General features: G+C 33.4%; 1 protein-coding gene across 1 annotated transcript; it reads right to left on the minus strand.

The window, feature by feature from the left end:
• Nucleotides 1-428: 428 nt before the first annotated feature.
• LOC147074396 (ninjurin-2-like) lies at nucleotides 429-24748 on the minus strand. Its single transcript, XM_085943958.1, has 3 exons — nucleotides 24619-24748; nucleotides 4831-5007; nucleotides 429-620 (listed from the first exon to the last, which is right to left on the minus strand). The coding sequence occupies exons 1-3, from the start codon at nucleotides 24664-24666 to the stop codon at nucleotides 429-431; spliced, it is 417 nt and encodes a 138-aa protein (XP_085800084.1). The 5' UTR covers nucleotides 24667-24748.
• Nucleotides 24749-25172: the final 424 nt, after the last annotated feature.

Genomic DNA, 25172 nt, shown 5'->3' on the forward strand with positions numbered 1-25172 from the left:
AGATTTGTCAACATGATTGTCTTTCCTAATGAGTAAAGTTTTCTGTTTGGTATAAACTACTTAATACGTGTACTTACATTAGTGTAACATACCTACATGAACATTTATTATACCTAATGATTAGATATGGCAATGCAATGCTCATGCAGGGAAATGGAATGGGTTTAAAAAAATACAACATAATCCTACATAACTGAAAAATGTTAGTTTACGTAAGTATGTAACATAAGAGAAAGAACAAAAATAATAAAAATAAGAAATCAGAAAACAAACGTAAAGCCCTTTTTTTAAAAAATAAATATATATAATATGTTTTGATGTTATTTTATATGTGGTGTTTACTTTACAAGAAAATGTCTATTATTTATTTGGTGATTTTGGTTGATGGTAAATTTGTTGTTTTACATTTGAACTCCAGATATAAAACATTATTTTTTTGTGGAGTTATTAAGAGCGATCGCAGGATCTAATCCGAAACTCATTTTAATTACATCTGAGAAAAGAGCACCGGTTACAAAACCCAGAGAAATATGATTTAAAATTGCCGCCATGTTTCTCTCTTTTTCACCCTTGTGGATGTTCAACACGCTCAAAATGACTGACAAAATGGCTGCACTCACCTGTTTTCCGAAAAATATTTAAATTAATGAACGGACACGGGTATATATTATTTCTAGACGATACTCACAGGCTTTCTAAACGTTTTTTTTTTTAATTTAAATTAATGATATGTGTACAGAATACAGACGTGAATCTTATGATAGGAAACAGGCCCGGTCTTAGAGCGATTGAACCGGGAATTTACAAACAAAAATATGAAACTACAAGACACAAGTTGGTTTTTAATTTGAATCGTAATACTTTTAAAACTTAGGACTGCTGTAAAGTAGAATCATCAAATGATTTTGGAGAAATTTGACCCCCCATTATTCGAAAATACATTGAACGTGTTTCTAATAAAGACATTCAGGACCGATATCTTAGAAATATTGGTAGGCGAATAAAAGTCACCAGCTATTATAGTTTTACCATTATATTATCTTGGTTACGGATGTCATAACATTGATCTGGGAAACTACGGATCCCCCAAACTTTCAGGCATAAATCTACGCCCCCGACCCTTGCTATAGTCCGTAACACTGCATACAGCGTTATAGAATCATAGCCAAGATAAGATGGTTATAGGTATAATATTATTTTACTTTCATTCTTGATTTTACATCCCATGTCAAACACCAGGAACAAAATGTCCATGACAATTAGGTATATGTCTAACATAATATATGGCAAATAATTGAAATATCACTGGTAATAACTAGAAAAGTTTTCAGACTCTGTTGAAAGCAGGTTATACACTGCTTAGGAGCGTCACATTCTAGTCGGTGACAAACAAAGGAAGGAGGTTGAATATCACAATTACTCCAAGCACCTCTCGTAGAGATAAGATTATTATTAAACAGTGTGTTTCTATATTTGCGTCTCCTATCTAGGGGCCTCGCACAAATATTCAAATCGGGCCTCACGGACCGGCCCTGTTAGGAAATGAGTCGGTATCACAGTTTTTCTTATAAATATTGTTTATTTTAAATGTCTCTCAGATTTATTATATCATTATCTAAAAGATTTATAACAAAAAAGTTTCAAATCATATTAATATTATTTATTTTCTACTCTACTAAAATGTCAATGCAATAATTTAACCAAAACAGCTGGTTGATATTTTGCAAAAACCAATTTGCTATTTTTTTTAAATGTGGGTAGATAGTTCGAATTTAGAAGCACTCTGGAAAAATACTAGGTACTATTTATACAGGAAATAATATATGCAGTAATAATCTAACCAAATACCAACAAATTACTATATTATGCTTATGAAAAACTCGAATTTAATATTGACAATGTCACTAAATCGTACGAACCTATTTACTATGTGTAGGTATATTTTATCAAATAATATTTTATAATTATTTTGACAATCCATGGGGGAATAGATTACGAAGTTTACCTAATTTTAACCACATTATTTCATGGGATAGAATTATTATAATGGAGACTTTTGCATGATTTCCCTTTGCAGAGTAAGGGGATGATTCGAATATTCAATGCCAAACCCTGATATGATAATGTTTACTAAAGATATTACAAAGACAAAAATGAGAATTATGTCATTTAGAATGATAGCTGCGGTTAGATCTCGGTCTTTGTTAATGTTCATTCCACCGATTACAATGAACAACACTCCGACGATCATCTGTTGACATAAAAATCAAATTCTGATGAGATTCTCATAAGCTTATTTTACAAAAGAAAATATATTTAAATGAGACTTGTTTAACGATCTCGATAAAACGGAAATTTTCATTTTATTTCCTGCCGGAAACAGCCGGTGGTTGCTGGCTATTTTGATAGGTTTTCAGGTTTACATTTAGTTACTCGTTAGATTAGCTAAAGGCTCTGGCACACATAACGCGATTTGTTGCGGCGATCTAGTTGTATACACAAGATTGCATCACCTCCGCTACACACAGGACCACAGCCAGTCGTAATATATTATCTATGGTCGCCCGATACGGTTGTACACAATTACAAAATTCACTACGCGATCTGTGCAATGGCGGAAGAAATGGGGTTAAAATAAATCTTCGGTTATATTATGTCATGTAGTTCCTTAAAACTTACACGTGACATATGAAAATATAGAAAACATATATCTTCATGAGATTGAAGGCGGTGGTACTCCTCAAATCTTTCCCTTTTCGTATTGATGTCATGTACTCAACATCGTATTTTTATTATTAGTATTATTACTTTGTAGGGTTAATCGAAAAAGGAGCTGCTCCTCGTCCGAGTTACTCATTCCGAACAAAAACAGTTAAAAAAGAATACACATCTGCCCGCTAGGAACCAACCACGATACTGGATCGCTCACAAAGATATCACGGCCTTTGTTACGTTATAATATAATATATTATCGCTAATAGCCGCGACGATCGCGCGATCGCTGCCCGCCGCGATATATCGCGCTATGTGTGCCCGAGCCTTAATATACTGATTTACCAATCTTGTAATTCAAGACTAGACTTACAACGTCACAACAATGGTTATTGCATGCCTAGAACAACAGTAATTATTAATAATGTCAGTGATAATGACCACAATACATGAGTTGTGTTGTTTTTAATCTTATTTCCTCTCTTGCTATAATTATTTCTATATTAAATACTAACTAACTACGCAGTTATAACAAACTAAATTATTCAATGTTGAAGCTTGCATATTTAGCAATCGTCGGATCAAATGCAGATATTAATAAATTCAATGCAGTTATAACAAATGCACATCCTGTGCTGAAATAATTGATTAGGTGCGCTGAGAAATGATACGCTGGCAGGTGCAAACGGCAGTCGCGCATTAGATTCAGAGATAGACATATTACGCCCATCGCTACCTATGCAATAAAAGAAACAAAGTAATCGTTTAGTAATTTACGATCAATAGATAAATTTATATTATAATAATATTAATAATACTCTGGGGCATAGACAATATTATATTCTATATAGGTAATGTTAATATTCGTCGTAGGTACTATCAATATAGGTAGGTATTCTCAAACTGACATAATATAACAAATTTAATATTATTATTATGTAAGTATTTTAAATAGTAGGCAATTACTAGAAAATAAATAGTGAGGTTTCTAGGAAGACATTGAGAGTTTTTTTTTATTACAAATTCCTAATATTTGTTGGGTATATAGATGATGATAAAAAATGTATTTTTGATTCTATTATAGCGCCTGTACACGTGCATGAATTTAATTGCAGCAATAGTGTGTATTTTAAACTATCGCGATAATAATTACAGTTTACACATAAAAGTGCTGTACTATTAGGGGACCATGGCCCCCACATCCTGATGCGGGCCCCCAGGCTAGGATATTTGGCGGCCCCCCTACCTATCGCTAAAAATAAAGGCAGTGTGACGCATTACAGTAGGTGTACCAAATGGTGTACGCGATGAAATTAATGTGTAATTATATTTAGTGTTTTTTGTATATTTTAATACATCCATTTGAATTATGGAGTTATCGAGTATCGATACACTATTAAAAATTAAATCGTACAACCACATAATTTTAAATAATAAAAATATTGAAAAACAATAGCGACTTTTTTACTGTTAGAGGGAATTTGTGATGTGTATTTATATCACTTATCTGGTCGACTCGCCACGCCGGGCCCTTCCTGAGCCCGGACCCCCAGGCTAGAGCCCTGGCAGCCCCCCTTTGTGGGGGCCATGATTAGGACCACCCATCATAGATAATTACTACCTACACCCACGGTGGCCGCGCGGCTTAAGCGTTGGACTATAACGCCGTGGGTCTCAGGTTCGAATCTGTGTTCATGTCTGGCATGTACACATATTGTTTTTCAATTGGTGTGTGAGTCACGGTATGGACCTAATAGGTTGAGCATGTGGCTAACATCCATTTCTCGTAAAAAAAAAACAAATCTGTTAATACAAACCTCTACTCTGTGGAGGCCCATATGATCCTATTGGGATCGGACATGGTCGAAAAAAAAACCTTTTCTAATCGAAATCTGATGTACATAATATCGATTTCCATAATCGATACATTTATAACTAATGATTAGTCATTATTTATTATGAATGCTATCTAGGTGGGTACTTATTTTTGACCTTAGTACACTATGATGCTTCACACAGCACGCACGTCCATATTATTCGATGTATCGTTTGTTCTTGCTAATGACAACACATCGTCAAGGCATTTTAAAAATATGAATAAACAATGAGTGACCTTACCTGTAATACTATAGAAACAGTAATCAAAGTTAATAACAGGGTGTAGAATTCGTGTTTTTCTCCAACTTGTAATATGTATTTTAGCTGTGAGGCATTTGCTGTTAACAGGGCGATATCTAACATTCCTTGGGCTATCGTCTTTTTGGTGGCATATCTGTTGGCGTCAAGGCCCTTTATCTGAAACGGAAAAATCATATTATGATTATTACAATTCACATAGGAATAAAAAAAAGATATGGAGATTTTGTTTTATGCTGGGTCCACACTGGCAACATGTCGCGCGACAACCTCGTTAAATTTTACGATAAGCATGATAATTGTCGTAAAATTTCCGTGCTCGTCGTAGGTCAAAATTGAGTTTTTATTGTATTTTAAAACCATGATCCTGGACACTCCTTAAATGTTGTAGATAATCTATTTATATAATTTTGAAGCCTTATTATCCTTTATAGTTATTTTAAACATTTGATGACTGCATAACGTATTTTTGTTACATAAAATAGTATTCTTTTAAACCTCTCGCTCTAATGTTTTAGAATATAGTCATATTTCGGTACGTAACTGTGCAGTGGCGTTAAGATTTTTTACATTTATTAATTTTTAAACGCATTTATAAAACCATTAGTATAATTTATTACGAGATAATTTTTGTAAAATATTCACGATAAAAAATTATATTGATAATCTCTGTGATCCCAAATTTGACAAGAATTAGGCATTTTATTATTCAAAAAATCAGCAAGATTAACACATTTGAAGATGATTCTAAAGATACTTATTATAAGCTATGGTCTTTGACCATTCAAGTGTGATAAACATCTTATGAATAATGATTGCTTTATAATAATTATTGACCTAAGAATAAGGTAATGTTTTTTTGAAGTACGCCATTTCTTTTGTCATTCCCCAGTGGTTAAGCTACAACATACGGCCGTAGCCATAAATTGACAAACTATAATTGAAGTAGGGAGTAAAATGATATTGACGCGCGTGTTTGAACATGTACCGTTAAAAAAAAATTAAAAAAAAATCGGTTAGGTACATGTTCAAACACGCGCGTTAACATAATTTTACTCCCTACTTTAATTATAGTTTGTTAATTTATGGCTACGGCCGTATGTTGTAGCTTAACCACTAGGGAATGACAAAAGAAATGGCGTATTTCAAAAAAACACTACCTTATTCTTAGGTCAATAATTATTATAAAGCAATCATTATTCATAAGATGTTTATCACACTTGCATGGTCAAAGACATAGCTTATAATAAGTATCTTTAGAATCATCTTCAAATGTGTAAATCTTGCCGATTTTTTGAATAATAAAATGCCTAATTCTTGTCACATTTGGGATCACAGAGATTATCAATATAATTTTTTATCGTGAATATTTTACAAAAATTATCTCGTAATAAATTATACTAATGGTTTTATAAATGCGTTTAAAAATTAATAAATGTAAAAAATCTTAACGCCACTGCACAGTTATGTACCGAAATATGACTATATTCTAAAACATTAGAGCGAGAGGTTTAAAAGAATACTATTTTATGTAACAAAAATACTTTATGCCGTCATCAAATGTTTAAAATAACTATAAAGGATAATAAGGCTTCAAAATTATATAAATAGATTATCTACAACATTTAAGGAGTGTCCAGGATCATGGTTTGAAAATACAATAAAAACTCAATTTTGACCTTCGACGAGCATGTCCCCCCTTGCGCGACATGTTGCCAGTGTGGACCCGGCATTAGGTACATAAATTTTCAATACAATGGTCACGAGCTGAAATGGTTAAAATACGTGATAGGTAATGAACATTTTGAAGCAGTGTTTTAAAACCGTTTCTAAAGCGACGCACATGATCCCGTGACAAACTACAACCGACATAAAGCTAATTATAATGTTTGAGATTTTCACGTTTGTTTTTTTATCGTAATAGATTCTTGGGTTTCCACCCCGTGTACTTCTTCTTTCTTTCCTCGACGTTTCGGGATCGTTACAGAGGCACTGAGCAACCTTTGAGCGGTGTTTGCATTCATAGACCTACACTACATTTCGTTATATCCCGTCCCATTATGACATATACTGCCCCCGTCTGGGGCTATGCTAATCCCACAAAACATTATAAAACGTTACAGACTATACAAAACAAATCTCTTAGAACAATCACAGATGCCCAATGGTTTGTACGCAATACCACTCTTTATAGAGACTTGAACGTATAAACCATTTACGACCACGTCTTGAAACTTTCTAAAAAAATCTACAGCTCCATGATAGCAGACTTCCCAAACCAGTCGATCAAAGATTTAAACAATCACCATCCAGCCATCCCCAACGAATTTTCGAGACGACGAGCAATACTGCTCTTAAAGTCTTCTGACTGGTCGTCTTACGTGGGCGAAGTCGGCGAAGCGTTGAGCGGCACGCGCAACTCAAACGTATAACCGTGTGTGAAAATGTTCGTAGACAGTCTTTTTTTGGTTATACGGTTATACGTTTGAGTTGCGCGCGCCGCTCAACGCGCCGCCGAACGCGCTTACCTCAGACGAGCCGTTAGTCTATATTTTTCCCCACAGCAGGAGACAAAAAAGAGGCCATTTACTTCCTTCTCCATCTGCATAGAAATATAAAAAATAAAATATTTCGTAGTGTTGACTCCGTCAATTCGAAGGAGAGAAACCACTGTATTAAACCTATTTGTCCCAGTTCTTTTTCTTTTTCATTTTTTCCTTTAGTCCCATCAGGGACGGCTCTTGTATAGGAGCAAATGTGCACTGATCTCCCAAATTATTATGTAATAATATGTACGTATTCAAATACCTACATATTGTAATAATTAATTATTGTAAACTAACTATCTTTAATTTGTCGCCCGTCCGCTACGCGCATCCACGTACGTATTTCTGGCGTATTTTAACCGGCCGCTGAGCTGGATGCCTGCATACATGTACGTCTTTCATAGGATTTGTTGAATGTTCGAAAGAGGATCTGTGCTGCCCGACCGTAGACGATTTTTTTTGCATGCTGCCGATATATGTACCTCACTGAACGTACAATTTTTACCTTGCTTTGTGCAATGTTCTCCCTCCTAGTGCTTCAAGTATAACTAACAGATGTCGCGATTTATTGGCGCGTTTATAATAATATTATTGTACGTACGTATGAAGTAGGTAAAAGGTTCCCGCTCAGTATTTAAAAATACTAGGCATATTATTATTTCATACGTTATGAGGTAAACGCTCCGTTGTGTGATGCGCCATGTTAATATTGAATCAATCAAAATATATATTGTGATCATTGAGTTAGGTACAGCCATCTCACCATACGAATACGATTTTATAATTATTTTCCATTTCAAAATTAAACTTTTTAATATTTTAAACTTATTAATTATTTTAAACTAAATAATTTTATTATAAATCTACAGCAAATTAAGTCAGTAACATAATACATAAAATATACCTACTTATACTTATTATTATTTTTGACGTTGAATGTCTTTCAAATCAGTCCCATTTGGAGTGCAATTCTGGAGTTGAGGTGTACAAAAGTAGCAAATTTTTAACACAAGTGATATCCCGTTGGAAAATTAATGATCCATGCCTAGTATTTATAAAAATGATACCGCGCGTATATGAGAATAATGTGGGATGACAAATGAGGATTTTGCGGCTTTTCTCAATGACACATGTCTAAAATACTTACATCAGTTACGATTTATGGAAGTTACGAGTGACAAACGTGGTAACTATGTCGGCATATATGAAGTGTAATTAGGTACAATAAAAATCGAAAAAGATGTGTAGGTACCTATTGCCTTTTGCATCATACTTATCATACCAGAGGCTTGAAATTTGTAACTTTAGCAACAAAAAAATGCTGTCCGTGAATGTAAGCGTCGTTTAGCATACGCCTACCTCCACCACGAAGGTTATTACAGTTTTTTTTCAATACCATGAAAAGAAAAATGCATGTCTTTATTTGCACTCCCTAATTTTATTATCACCGGCCGCCACTGAGTCCCATGACGAAGAGCCATGCGCTCTTTGCTAATGGGTATACGGACGCGAGTACTACAGACGACGAGGATAAAAGGCCGTTTGGCCTTGGTGCCTCATGTTATACCTACATATAATTGAATTGATTCATAACACATATCTCTTGATAATGGCTTCTCTGTCGAACCCGAAACTCACACTGGTCGGCCCAGTCGCGGTTTTTCATGAAACGAAATGAGGCGTCGCATTTTAGAAAGTATCGCAGTCTTAGAAATAATATACAAATTTATAATAATCTCAATGTAAAAAAATAATCGAAGATATTATTTTTTAAGCAGAGTGATTGGTATATTTTTAACAACGCTATAATTTAACGATCGCTGTCATAGGTGTATGTTTTGGAAGGTTTGATGTAATTGTATAGGTAAAACAAAACTTAAAACAAATTTGCGGCTCATTAGGTGGACACTCCTAGCAGACCGGTTAAAAAACCACTCACAAAGAATACAACAGTGAATAAAAACTAATTTAACTTCGTTCTCTGGGTTGGGCAACAAATCGACTATAAAATTATTGATACTAGGAATGGTTTAGCCGTAGAACCTTCTCTGAGGCTTGCAGTGACGTCCCGTGGGGGTAGGCAGATTGAGCGTCGCTTGGGGGCGGCAGATACTCGAAGGGCGGCAAATCGAGGAGAATCATTTGGTATTATATAGAAATAGCTACCTAAACTTAGTTATATTATAACCAGAGCTTTGGAGGTGTTTTGTTCCGGATGCTTTTTATTATTATTATCCAGTCGGTACTCGCAGCGATTTTAGTATGATGTCACCACGCTCAGCTAGAGATTTTTTTATTTTATTTTTGACTGCTCGGTTTCGTCTACAAATGCTAATAAACTTGGCACCTATACACATTATGAATATTTTTATAAATGTAAAACATCACAAACGAATAATAAATCAGTCATAATAATATAATGTCATTTACTCAGATTAAAGAGTTCTTTTCATAAGAGTGGTAGGTATACTGCGCAAAAACCAATAATTATGTCGCGCCATAGTTATTAAAAGAAAATAATATTATATATTATATCAACGTTGGTAACGAAACAAGGAGAATTTATGGTAGAGATTTATAGGTGGGTAGGTACATACCGTATTTTTTAATTTATCCAAATATTTTTGCCAGTCATTCGCGAGATTTTAAAGTTGCCGGATGTACCTATTGCAAATAGATAACTATTCATAATGATTATTAATCCTTATTGACATTTGACATAATCAATTAGTATTCGTGCATATAATAGGTATTTACGTTAAGTACCAGCTAATTGTAATAAAAATGTACACTAGTAGGTATCTACCTAGATTATATCATATTTATCGTGCTGTGAATACAATACTGTGCAATACCTTCTTTTAAGTCGTTTTTTTTTAAACATATTTTTTGCTGATAATAGTGTGGATTTGTAGTTTATTTCAATCATCAACGGTTGAATGTTGAGACCATTAATTAATAGTGTATTTATGATTAAATTTAGGTTTATATTAAAAAAATAATGAGGAAAATTATTTTGTTTACATGTTGTAGGGTACAATAATAGCATAGAAAAAATGGTGTGAAAATAATACATCTGCGTAGGTATTACTAAATGATACAAACCAAATGTGTCAGACATATTAACCAAATGGCATCTCAGACTCTGGTGATTTGGGTAAGTGTCTAACTAATATTATATTTATTCGCTTATTTATTTATTGATATCTAAATTTAATTTTGTATGTTTCAGCTTAGTGGTAGGTGTATATTTTATTAGTAATGTATCCAAACCATGGCCCCCACAAGGGGGGGGCTAACAGGGCTCTAACCTGGGGCTCGGGCTCGATAAGTGAGATAAAAACTTATCACAAATTTGCTCTAATAGCAAAAAATTTGCCTGCGGCGCTATTTTCCTTAAATAATAATATTATTTACAATTATGTGGTTACACAATACAATTTATAATTGTGTAGCGATACTCAAAAACTCCACAATTCAAGTGTATGTATTAAAATATACAAAAAAACACTAAATATACACATCAATTTTAACGCGTACACCATTTGGAAAACATTACTGTAGAGCGTCACACTGCTTTTATCCTTAGCGATAGGTAGGGGGGGGGGGCAAAGATCCTAACACGGGGCCCGCTTCAGGATGAGGGGGCCATGCTTCATACAACACATTTCTTAGATATTGGAGTAATGAAAGGATGATAAAAAAATGGGGCGGCATTTTGACGCTGCCTAGGGGCGGCATTTTGTCTAGGGACGTCACTGGAGGCTTGAGTCACATCTCTCGGCACGCAGAGCTTGTCTCAATACAATAGGTCTGTCCTTTTGGACTCCGCAGCGCTTGAAATGGAAAAGTTTACGAACCGGAGCGGTCGACAATTTTCTCAAGATATTAACATAAATAGTTATAAAATTTTATGTGTATTTTGTAAAAAATGTTTTAGATATTTTGTAATATAGCTGATTTAGCTCAGACGGTCACATTATTCTTTCCACGAGACGGAGCGATAATTTTATAAATTTCACGAACCGGAACTGATCTCCGGTACGCTCCGGTCATTTCGAGTCCTGTTTCGGAACATTTCCTCGTCATCTCTGAATTTCGCCCTGGAAAAGTACTTTGTCTTTGAAAGTCTTTGAAATTGTCTTCAATTTTTCATTGGGTTAATAATAATTACTTTTTTGAATACGTACGTGAATCGGCCCACACGTACAAATTTTAAGTCCGGGTACGCTACCTGAATCAGTGATTAATTTTATTATTTAATCATCAACTTGTTTTGATATCAGCTGTTTGATTTTTATTATTTTTGTTTAGTGGTACGCAACGGCATTACTTAAATCAGATAATTGAAAAAAAATACTTTGATATTCTAAGAATTTATGTTTCCGGCATTTAATATAAACAATGCGATTGTGAAAATATTTAGATAACATTAGTCCTAACAAAAATAAATATATAATAACGATGTCAGTTTCGACAATCACGATATTTATCACGAATTTATCACTTGACATTATATTTAGGTAATTAGTACCTATGCGTGTTTACAAAACAATATTTCTCTATGCTGTAGGTCTCAGTGGCGAAGGGTGGAGGTAGGCTGTTAAGATCCGCCATAAATAGTGCACAATAAACTTTGTCAGTCATACGTATTTGTTTTCATTAAAATACTACTACAATTTTCAGATGGTGTTCGTTAGTTTTAAACCCTGCGAAACCAAGCCATAATAGATAATAGCCAAAAAATACTCTTATATCTATAAAATATCCAAAATTATGCAATTAAATCATACATAACTAAGGATATTTTATAGATAGAATAATATTTTTAACTATAATAGTTTGGTTTACGCAGGGCTGAAACAAATGAACCAACAATAATAAAGATGTATTCTTTATTCAACGAAAACAAATAAATTTTAATATGAATGAAAAAGTTTGCGCAATTTTGTCGTATCGCCTAAAATATACAAACACTATTATGTTTTGGTTTAGGCAGGGCTTAACTAATTTTTAAAAACTAACCGACACCATCTGTAAAGTGTAGTCTAAGTTCAATAAAAACAGATATGTATGACTACGTTTAATGTGCAATATTTATGGTGGTTTTAAACAGCCTACCTCCACCCTTCACTACTGAGGTCTAATGTTATAGTATTTTAGTCTAAACTAATTTTGGTTATTGTCTGTTTAGTGGAGGCCAGCGACAAACAAAAAAATAGCAGATACCTATACTGGATTATTAATTGTTAGGTTAGGTTATCATTCTTAAATTCATGAATTTTGCCGAAATCGACTATGAAAATTGCTGCTGTTCCCGCCTGGCTTCCAGTAAACATACTTGTAAGCAGGGACGGCTCTAGTAAAGGAGCAAAGTGTGCACTGCACTCCCATCATCGATTAAATAAAAATATATAATATACAACCCCCATGTATTCCGAAAAATGCGATATCGAAAACTTATACGAAATCAATCATTTTGAATTCCGCGCGCATTCGGGCAATAGTGATTTCGACGCGCAACGCCACCGTCTACCAATACACACGTAACTACACCAATGAGACGCGACTAATACACATACCTCCATCGGTGAGACATGGCAAGGAGCAAAATTCAAAGTGTACCTTGAGTTTACACTATTTTTCACGCATACATTTAAAAATTCACAACAGCAAATGAGGCTAGTAGAATCAAAACCAACAAAGTTCTATAAGACTACATGAATCTTCGTTGGAAATGATGTTTTCCAAGTTAATTCTTCAGGAGGTTGCCTGTACCTAATGCCATAGTACACAAAGCTTAACTCGGCGTTCGGACAATAAAACCATACACTGGCCGATATAAATATTCCAACACAAGCGCTTAGGCCACGCGTCGAGATATAGTTGGAAGCCTAATTATTGATGACTAATGTCATGTCGATGCATGCCGTGCAAAAATAAAAACATATTCCCGACTTATTTATCAAACGGTTAGTTTAGTAAGTTTAGTTCAACGTAAGCCGCTCCCGGTTTCACCGATTTCGCCGATATTATTATGCTAACGTTGGTGGATTAATTTTTTTATTTTCATTTTGAGATTACCCTATTAGTGTTTCAATAGGTAGGTATCTTAAATTTGATGTACACACAGTTCAGTTCAGCTTGTTGATTTTTTTAATCAGGTGGGTATTTCACAGAAACGCTGTTATTGAGAATAAATAGGTACTTAGGTGTAGAATTGTAGACGTAAGTGGGTGGGTAGCTTTTAACAATTAATTATCCTAGTGTTTGTCGTATTGAAGTAGGTACCTAGTTACATAGGACTTATAATATTTATTATTACGTTTATTTTGTACAGATAGGTAGGTAGGTATCTATTAAATAAGAAGGAAATGGAGCATAGGTACTGTCGTTGAATGAGAATTTTACAAGTGGAATTATTATTGTTCATCGTTATTTTAATGAGCGATTCACATCGAGACGGATGACAGTTTACATTGGCCGACATTATTAGCTCAGCCAGGTATTCATTCATTGAACGGTACCTATCTACCTATTTATAATTTTTCTTATTTGAAACGATAATGGGGCCCTATTTCGTGGTCGATTTGAGATTAGGTGGTACCTATTTTGATAGGTAAGTAAGTACGATAAAAAGGCCCCATTTCTTTCGTGGTCATTTTGAGATTAGGTAGGTATCATTAACCTTATCATTAGGTAGGTAACTGTGTAGGTAGTATGTCGATAACTACCCACTGTCCTATAGTTTAATGGGAATTAATTTTCCGAGTCGAATTCATGAAGCAATTATTATTCACATCGGCGCATCATCTATTCTATAGGTGGGTAAGTATAAATACTGCTTTCGGATCACAATAAGTGCTAATACTTTGATATAACCCTACCTTGGATAGCTGCCGTAGCGGCAGAATGTCATCAATGGGAATTTAGAGCATAAATCGACGATTCAATGCAATAACGTCATCGTGACAATGCATTCATTAAACGAAGTTGCGATTTTATATGACAGATCACAGCACTGTCGTGTCGCGGGAACGTTCTGCGATTTGAATCTGACATGGGCTGATTTTAAAGAAAATACCGAAGATATTGATTTTTCCCACTCAATATCGACGTTTCGGCTTAAATATGTTCAATAAGCATGTCACTCATCATGTTAAATGTGCCGAAATTCCTTCGTTGCAAAGTTTATATCATTTTTTGCAGTTCGACGTTTAACATAGGGGCAGATTGGCAATGCGCGGAGGTGACATTTATTTTTTATAACTTTTATTATAACTATCTTATTACTCGATGGACGACGTTAAAACTTTGGGGAATATGTAAATATGCATTGTCTGAAACATATCTACAATGCGGCTGCACGCAATGAATTTTTAAAAATCGGCGGTCACAGTTAGAGTTCCGTAAACAACGCGACCGAATTATGCCAAATTATCAGCTATGTTTCGCATTAATCATTTCAAAATCATACGTATATTTAAAATGTGTACTGAAGAGAGCTAGCCGCCTACCTAGCCGGCTGGCTTTATATTTTAGTAAATGAATTTTTTTAAATCGGGTAATTTAATACTTAATTATAAATAATGAATAATTATTATTAACGTGACAAATTTTAACTTAAAAATGAACTAATAGTCTTATACAGTAGAGAAGATTTCTACGTTACTGTTGGAGCATTATTGCTACTTCAACTTTTCACTAATAATAATTTACTGGAAGTATTTGGCAAAAGTGTTACCCTATTAAAAATAATGTGTACAATCCCGATGATTTCAGTATGAAGTGAGCGTTGTTTCTCAACTTTAGAAAAGGTTAAGTAATTTTTGAGAAATACAATGACTCAAGACAGGCTAAATGCTCTTGCGATGTTAAGTATAGAAAAACAATTGATATCGTCAACACCAGACTTTAATGTTCGTGTTATCGACGTGTTTTCAAAATCGATGGAAGATGGGGACTTCTTGCATAAATAGGTGAGTTTTTTTTGCACTCCCTCATATTCTTGTCACCAGCCGCCACTGCTTGTAAGTACCCTAATTTTATTTAAGAAAATATAAAAGTTATTTCACGCCAAATGCATCACTGGATTAAAAAGAACAATTTTAATGTATGTCTAATAAATGTATGTTCTTATTTTACGATTTAAAAACTCTAACGGTAATATGACGTCTACGGCGTAGATCATCTACGACAAAGAAAATACTGTTAGTTGTTGTTACAATATATTATTTGAAATAAGATATCTACGAAGGATCACATTCCAATGTTCACTATTATACAATAAAATTGTATTATTATCTCTATTCGGGTTCCTTTTGTGTTAATAGTTAATACCATGCTACAATCCTGAAACCAAATAAAGACACTTGACTTGTCATTCTCCCACATTGTTTCACTGGTATTTCACTTTTGCTATTCTTCCGTATTTTACACACAATTTTGTAGTATTGTTGGTTTAATTAAAGTAAATGTTTACAACACTAGACAGTAAAACAGAAATACTTACGTTAAAATAAGAATTTTACGATTAAAAGATTTATACCTTCTAGGTATGTGCACCGTGGAAGAAAACATATTTTAACAACGTTTTTATTAGGTCGTATTCTTATTTGTCCGGTAGTTGTTTATCCGGTACAAATCTTGCAATCGATTTTTAACTAACTTCCCGACTAGCTAGACATTCGAAACTTTTAGAATATATCAGAACACGATGCCAATACATTCTTTTAATACTTTTAGCGATCTTTAAGTAGAATTGAATTCATTTTCAGTTAATTCTGTTTTGTATGAAAAGTTATTTCGGAAGAAATCCGTAATCCAATCCACTATTATTGGTTGCTAAGGGGGTGGTCCTAGCAACTAAATTATTAATATATACGTGCGTTACTATGGAAATCAAAATGACATTTTAGTATTCTATTTTTGTTTGTTTGTTGCAAAGTAGCAAAAAAAAAGATTTGTTCACAATTGCCTTATTCGTCCTAAATTATTAATACATAGAATTGTCAAGTTTATATGATTCAATAGACAATTTAAAAACGTGGTATATAAAAAGTTCTTTGTATCTTGTAATTATTTATATTGTAGTGCAGAGACAAACCGTCGAACACAATATATTTATTTATTTAAGAAAACAAAACATTGTGTTCATAACACATATAAATTAAAGACGTGCTCAACATGAGATTTTCATAATAACAAATATTCACAAGAGAGAAGAAGAGAATATATAAAATAATAATAAAAATAAAAATAAAAACATACTTAAGTACAATATTATACAGAAAAATTAAATTTCGAAAAAAAACTACATAGCACGTCACCGAAAATGTCTACGTCTTTAGGGAGCGCATTGACTAGTCTTGCACCCCTCGCTAATGGTGCCTGATAAGCTTGACACGAGGAAACGGTTCCGATCAAGAATAAATCATCGCTGCGACCACGTAGGTAATTGACAGGCGCATGTAAATTCAAATTCATTAGGACACCAGTATTGGAAACCATCCCTCGCGAAAACAGGCAAAAGTGTTTCAAGAGCAGAAGAGACCTACGAGATTGAAGAGAGTGAAAAGTAAAAGCATGCCTTGTAGAAAGGCAGTCGGAAAATAACAATATCATATGCAGGATTTTAGATAAATCATAATAATTGAACTAATTGTATACAGATAAAAAATAATTAACTCATATTTTTATAAAATAATAGTCTTTTGAAAAATGGAATCGCATCATCACAAGGTTACCCTTTCCCATCACCCTTTCACCTATTCACCCTCCACACTTCATAGTTTCATAACCACATACATATATTATAACAGTGGCGAAGGGTGGAGGTAGGCTGTTAAGATCCGATATATATAGTGCACACTAAACTTTGTCAATCAAACGTATTTGTTTTCATTGAACTAGGACTACAATGTGTAGATAGTGTTAGTTTTTTTAAATTCAACGAAACCTTGCCTAATCCAAGTCATAGTGGATAATAGTCAAAAAATATTTGTTTATCTATAAAATATTTAAAATTATGCCATTATACCATACATGCTTTTAGATAGATAGATAGAAGAAAACAGACAAGGGTTTGCGATGTGATAGAGTTCGCTAAAAACTTCAAATGGAAATGGGCTGGTCACATAGCTCGAAGAAGAGACAATCGTTTGACAAATCTAGTCATCCAGTGGTACCCAAGAGGTACAAAACGTCCGCATTTACACCTAAAGGCCGCTGGTTCGATTCTGCGGAAGTACGTCGCAAGGCAAAGCACAGGACCGAGATAAGTGGAATTAGCTTGGAGAGACATTCATCCAGCAGTGGATAGATTCAGGCTGATAATGATGATAGATAGAAGAATATTTTTTATCGATTATGGTTTTGTATAAGCAGGGGTTAATGGATTTAAATAATTATTTTGTTGTTTTAATTTTATAAAACGCATTTTTTGTAGTACTTAGCGGACGAAACCGGTCCTAATTTATTGATTAAAAGTGGAATAAGTACTACAAAAAAATGCGTTTTATTAAATTAAAACAACAATACAATGCAGTTCCACCATGAATTGACAGTTAACAAAATAAAAAGGATTTAAATAAACTAACCAACACCATCTGCAATATTTGTACTCTTAATTCATTGAAAACAATTAAGTATGACTAAGAAAGTGTACAATATTTTTGACACATCTGCACAGCCTACTTCCACTATGATGGCTTGGCTTAGGCAGGGTTTACTTGAATTTCAAAAACTAACCAGCACCATCTGCAAATTGTATTATTAGTTCAATGTAAACAAGTAAAGTATGACTGACAAAGTTTCCTGTACACTATTTAATATATAACTAATTTAATTAATATGTATGTGTTTGGAGGGTAACATGATAGATTTGTATATGAAAAGGCCTAAACAACAGCTCTAATATTATTTTGTTTCTATTAAATTATCATTTATCTGACACTTCATTTCTTTCATCGTAAAAATATCACAAGTTATGATTAAAGACGGTAAATCACGTGACCAGTTTTTATTTCTTCAAAAGTAGCTCATTATATTTAAAAGTTTTCTAACCACTATTGTAGTATCGTTGAAACTTTCCATTTTGATGAAAAAAAAAACCATTAATCGTGTTGAAGTATAAAAACATATTAAGTTCGGTCACTTGATTGGCTACGTCACAAAGACGATTGTCATTTTTTTCACACGAATTAACGTGGTATAAATTATATTTCTCGTATTAAACTTTATACAGTCAAGATAAAGATAAGATCATTATTTACTTTTCCAATATTATCCAAGGCAACAACCGCCAATCTAGAGATATTTGCACCATCAGCTTCTTCGGTTGGATGCCTATTATTGCTTCCATTTTGAACACTGTTTGACATTTTAATAATGCTTTTTTTATAACTCTACAACTTGATTGAATAATAAAAAATATTGATTATTCACTGGCAGATTGTACGAACACGGCAATTGTTACAAAACTCTCAAAATGAACTGAAGACGATTGTTTTAAAATGCATGACTTAGTTAAGTAGGAATGATATCAATTCACGGATAATGAAAAGTGTTATCATTTAGATATGTTATTATCTTAATACTTACTTAATATGAATGGCAATATGGCAAATTATAGCTTATGAGATCGATAGTAATATCTTATCGTAATAAATGTTTTGTGACAATGCTTCATAGATCATAAAAGATTGTACCTACCATTATTAATAACTACTGGTATTTTGAGATTATAGTGTAGAAATTGTAAATAAATAAAAATATTATTGTCCAGAAAAACTTATCTACATAACGTCCAATCTTCCAGTTCTTTTATATGGTGCAGGCAGCTGGACAGTAACAGATACGAGACAGATTGCGCTGGTTGTTTTAGAAAGCAAAGTTCTGCGACAAATCTACGGACCGACTCTGGACGACGGAGCGGAGTTTGGTGTACATATTATGTGTAATCATGAATTGTACAAATTGTATAATAACATTAGCCACTGTTTGTCTAGATTTGACGACTTTTGTGAGCGGGACACGTGCAGCGTATGTATAACGACGAGCGTTGCTCATAGCCGGCTCTCACATCTAAACTCGTCTCGTCTGCAACGTGTCGAATACGTCGATGTGACGTCATCGTTATTCACAAAACACACGTTATCTTATGGAAATTCTTCATATTCATATCAGACATATTTTCTGTACTTACATTAAACCGAATATTTTATAAGGTTTTCATTATAAGTACGATAATAATTTATATTTTGAAAAAACTTTCCTTAAATTGAGTAAAAAAAACATCGCGTAGATATATTATTTTAAAAACCGTTTATTTGGAAACTCTAGATACTAATTTGTAGCGATGTTATAATATGTATAGATCTACCATCATAAATTGGCGTTTCAGGGAGGGCGCTAGTATGACATTGAGAATATTACCATAACTAACAAAAAAATGGTAATTTATAATTTTTTATTGGTAGTAGATTTCTGTACAAATATTATGCAATCCAAACATGTTGTAAAATTAAATGACATTTGTAACAAATTTATCCTCGATAGACAATTTTAGTTTCAAATTCGACCGGCCGCCAACTTACGATGGTAGATCTTTAATACTTATAATAAAGCGAACTCAATAATTAGTAGACCAATACATTAATTTGAGTACAAAGAGGCCTTGGATATTAATATTTCACTTTCGAATATGTTTTAAAAATAACAAAATAAATAAAATCTACTGTATTTAAATAGATTTAAAAACGCTTGTAATGTCAGGAAATGCTGAAATAGAAACCCAGTTTCTTTTGAGAAATTAACGTTAGAAACATAAATAATATATTGTTCTTAGAGTAAGTCGGTTTCTGGATTTGTTAAATTAATATTCTTAACAACACAAACATATACCCATCACCACAACTAGTCTTAATTAGGTTGCCACGAGGCCCTATATTTCGATGTGAAGCATCACTGTTTGTTTATGCCTGGAATATCTCAGGGGTCGTAATGGACCGGAGCGCACCGGAGCGCCGTTCTTGTTCGTGAAATCGGTAAAATTATCGGTCCGTCTCGTGGAAATAATAATTTGACCGTCTGAGTTATATAGGCCATATATTAGAAAATCTAACACACTTATTTTTATATAATACACATACAATTTGATAACTTGCTGCCTTATTTCCAGATTGTCACTTTCAGCAAAATTTTCAGGAGAGCAATTTGATAGTTCACATTGAAATAATTGCACAAGCTATATCTATATATTAAAAACTGTGTACTGCATATAAAATAATAACTTATTTTCGACAAATCCGTTCTTATTTTTTGTATTCTGACTAATAGGTTAAACAGAGTTCTGGAAATAGAACAAAGTGGCATTAAAAAGTCATTTTGCTTAAAAATATGTTTCCATTTTGAGCGCTGGAATATTTTAGAAGCAGTTACCTAAGACTGAGACCGCCACTTACCGAAGTGTGCTTTAACTGAGTCTACGTGAACATAAGTACTCATCAAAGAGAGAAGCACAGACAAAATAAAATAATAAAATATAAATCTTCTAAAAAATTGAAGAGATCTTCAGATTGCCAGTATGATGCTACTATTTTTTTTAAAGTAAAAAATTGCCTTTGCCATTCTTGATTCATTGGTTCTTCCATTTCAGTACACATGTCATGGCGAGGTTTGCATCCGGTACTTATTCGCCACATGGATTGGTCCGGTAACAAGTCCAAACTCATAAAGCTTGCCAGCGAGGTCACTGAATTAACCGATGTAGTCTATTCTCGAAAGAGCATTATTTGCATTTCCATATAATGGGGGTTAGTACATTATATTAAATTGTTCAACCATTTGGGTCCTAACAGTGACAACCCAAGGCAAAGAAAATCCTTCTCTTTACAACTTTATAACCTCAATGCTTAAATTCATTACAGATAGATATAATGCGGTTCGCCGTGAGTTATCGTACCGGAAAGAGATGACCGTATACTACACGGTCTCCAATTTTATTAGATTCAATATGAACATTAATTCAATTTTCATAGCTGATTTTGCCAAAATTCATGAATTTAAGAATGAAAACCTAATCTAACCTAACGAGTGATCCAGTATATCGGCTATTTCCAAAGTTTGTATGCTGCTGGCTTCTTGTAAAGTGTAAACCGAATAGAAGCGTCTTTTATTTAGACATCAATTTTATGTCAGTACTATACGACCAAAAGAGGTTAGTCGGTCTTTAATATACTGCCATATATTACTGATACAACATTTCACTGTGAAGTGTGATACGGCGAACTGCATACATAGAAGTTTCCGGACACGTTGTAATATGTCGTTCGTAAGCAGTGCACGACTTGCATATTCCCACGGGACGTCACTGGGCTTATGACGTGTGGCAAATCAAAATACAAATAGTAAAGTAAAATGAAAATAAAAACAATTACACGTACGTGAAGTGAGTAAACCAAACTTGTTAAAAAATTGAAGATGACAAGTCATATATTATATTATACTAATTTAAAAAAAATGTTTAGTGATATGGTATCAATACAATAAATTAATTAATCATCATATTATCTCCATCTAACTTAAGTAGTTCAATGCTACTTATTTGGTGAAATGTGAAAAATACCTAGTAAATTGTTATATATATTTAATAGAAAAATATATTACCTATCCGATGATAAGAAAGGTTTTTTTGTTTTAATTAATTGTATATTGATAGTTTTATTGAACGGAAGAAAATGCTTATTTATATAAACGTAAAAATGCAATGTTGAAACATATTACTTTTTATCATTATTCATTTATAAGATTAAAATTGACATATTTAGACGATATTATCTACAATGGGATTTTCCAATATGTTTTAAATAATTGTCTTTCTCAATGGTTTTCAAGAGCGTTTGTCAAAGTGTCGTAAATAAATAATTCATTTGTGAGTTTATTTTATACTATTTGTGCTTTTCTTTTTCTTTTGACCATGTCCTATTCTAATAAGATCACATGCCAGATTTTTCTTTTTACGAGAAATGGATGTTAGCCACTTCTTGCGCAACCTATTAGGTCCATACTCTGACTTCAAACACAAATTGAAAAATTACAAGATAAAAAGAACTTTTTATATACTTACTACGTTTTTAAATTTTCTGTTGAATCATATAAACTTGACAATTCTATGTACTTATTAATAAATACTTTTTTAGGTACTTGATAGAATTACTGAATAAATATAGAATACCTACTGAAATGTCATTTTGACATTTCAAATTGATTTCCATAGTAACGCACGTATATATTAATAATTTAGTTGCTAGGACCCCCTTAGCAACCAATAATAGTGTTTTACTTTTTACGAATTTTTTTCCGAAATAACTTTCCATACAAAACAGAATTAACTGAAGATGAATTAAATTCTGCTTAAATATGGCTAAAAGTATTAAAAGAATGAATTGTCACCGTGTTCTGATATATTATAAAAGTTTCAAATGTTTAGCTAGTCGGGAAGTTAGTTAAAAATCTTCAATCGTCCAATACAAATCTTGGTCAAACAAGAATACGAGCTAATAAAAACGTGGTAATAATAGGTATGTGTATTTTCCAGATCCAGGATTCAAATTTGGGATCCACGACATTGTAAATCGACACGTAAGGTAATAGTTATGACTATAATTTTGCATTTCTTAAATTGAATACTTACCTAATTAATCTATTGAGAGTGGCTTCTGCAATGAGCCCATAACGCGAAGAAAATTAAAATGATAATTAAGTTTGTAAAATGGAGCTCAACCAAGTAAATATTACCGAAATTAATATATTAGGTAACGTAAATTACAATGTTCTCTCTAATGCGGAGCATATAGGCCTCCACAGGGTGGAGGTTGTATTATTTTTTTAACGAGGAGTATATTAATTTAATTTTAGCCGTTCGCTCAACGGATTGGGTCATTGCACTGGATCATAAAAACATTGAACAAACAACATGCATTTTTTGAGGCACGGCTTTGTATCTATACGAAAGCGGGCGTACATACGTATTAAATTAACTACCAATACTTTATTTAAACAACAAATGATTATTAGGAAACTTTAGACGAGTCGTTCCATAAGATGAGGGGGTGCATTTATACGTTTTGGAAGGCATCATGGCTCCCACATTCTGAAGCGGGCCTCCAAGCCATGGTATTCCATGGAACCCCTGGGTTCCGCGAAGTAAAATTAATGGTATTCGGTGTATTTTTAGTGATATTTTTGTATTTTTAAATAAATCCACTTGAATTATTGAATTGTTGGCACTCGGTATAATATTATGAGCCACTGATCGCGACCCCCTTTTGCGGTAGCGAATTAACATGCGACCCTGCGCCATGTTGAACAAATAGTAATTTTTATTAGTTACAGTTATTTTTTTTAGTAATAGAGAAAATTTGTGGTGTGTGTTTGTCTCACTTAACTGATCGACCCGCTACGCTGGCCACCCTAAGCCCAGGCCCCCAGTCTGGAGCCCTGACAGCCCCCCATAAGGGATCTATTCCTCCTTATGTTTAGAGGATGGTAAGACTGAGTACCTACGCCCCCAGTTCCATGTATGTGCCTTTACATAATTATAAGAACCTGGTGTATTCTTGTAATTTTATACCTAACGGTTGTAGGGTGCAATATATATTGCAACGATATATACATTTGGTTGTGAATATTCGGCTCAACTGTGAAAGACAGTGCATCTTTCTCAATCGGTGAAAATATAACTTAATTTCTGAGAGAAGAACCATCCTTATTTGACTGCAGCGATTTTCGCATTAAATTGGTACACCGGAATAAGCGGTTCCAAAATATAGGTATAAGACCAGAATTTTCAATATTATTTTAAATTTATGAATTAATCGAGGGGATTGTCATTGTGGGGCCCTACTCCTGCACGGGTTGCACTCAAATTACTAGTAAATCCGTAAATCCGCCCCTTATGTAGGTACGCCAACTCCATCATGTCTCCACATCGTCACTTCCAAGATAACTTTAAGAAACATGCATTAAAATAAAGAATATTAAAGTTAATAACAATAAAACGATGTTTTTAGGCATTTAAGCCTGTAATCCAACTAATTATTTTTTTAATCTGACAATGACACACGATAAAACAAAACAAAGAATCATTACATTCAAATAACTTTAATGCAATAATGCATCGGTCTTAATTAATTAATAATTATATTTTTTAATAATAACTTACCCCATCTTGGTTCATCCTTCCGTTATCTGGACCTATTGCCGACATCATTATGTTACGATTAATATATGGACACACTGCCCAATATATTCTTTATGGTTTTCCCTTTCCGGAAAATCTTATTCAATTCGACGAACGCGCGCTGGAAACACAGTAACAAACTGAAATGTATCTAGATATTTACAATTCCGCAAAAAATATAACAATACTATTTTATATAAAAGCAACTCAACTTAAAAAAAACATCACAAAAAAATACACAATGACTCACATCAGATATGGCTTATTATAAACACAGATGGTTTGTTTAGATATTTAAAAAAATAACAATGAGATAATGCTAAATTATGTTTGCCATTTATTTATCCATTACATTTTACAAGAAGTGCCAAGAGTTTACTGTGTAAGTCTGCTTTGGTTTACTGCTGTACGAGGAGTTTGTTAAAAAAAACTGTCTGCCTAGTTTACCCACACTATTTTCAAATCATTTTCATTGTCGACTTAAAACCGGAAATTAGTTCATTGTAGTCTTCACTGATTTGTTAAAAAATGGTGGT

This window comes from Rhyacophila brunnea, unplaced genomic scaffold, assembly GCF_057557595.1.
Source record: "Rhyacophila brunnea isolate RB1 unplaced genomic scaffold, BYU_Rbru_1.0 scaffold_16, whole genome shotgun sequence".
Lineage (NCBI taxonomy): Eukaryota > Metazoa > Arthropoda > Insecta > Trichoptera > Rhyacophilidae > Rhyacophila > Rhyacophila brunnea.

What these genes read in the sequence shown, in the direction of transcription:
- LOC147074396 (XM_085943958.1), bottom strand. Translation starts at nt 24,666, where the DNA reads ATGATGTCGGCAATAGGTCCAGATAACGGAAGGATGAACCAAGATGGG. An exon ending in GAAGGATGAACCAAGATGGG is followed by an intron (nt 5,008 to 24,618) that starts GTAAGTTATTAT and finishes TTTCCGTTTCAG; the next exon opens with ATAAAGGGCCTTGACGCCAA. An exon ending in CTGTTTCTATAGTATTACAG is followed by an intron (nt 621 to 4,830) that starts GTAAGGTCACTC and finishes TTCGGAAAACAG; the next exon opens with GTGAGTGCAGCCATTTTGTC.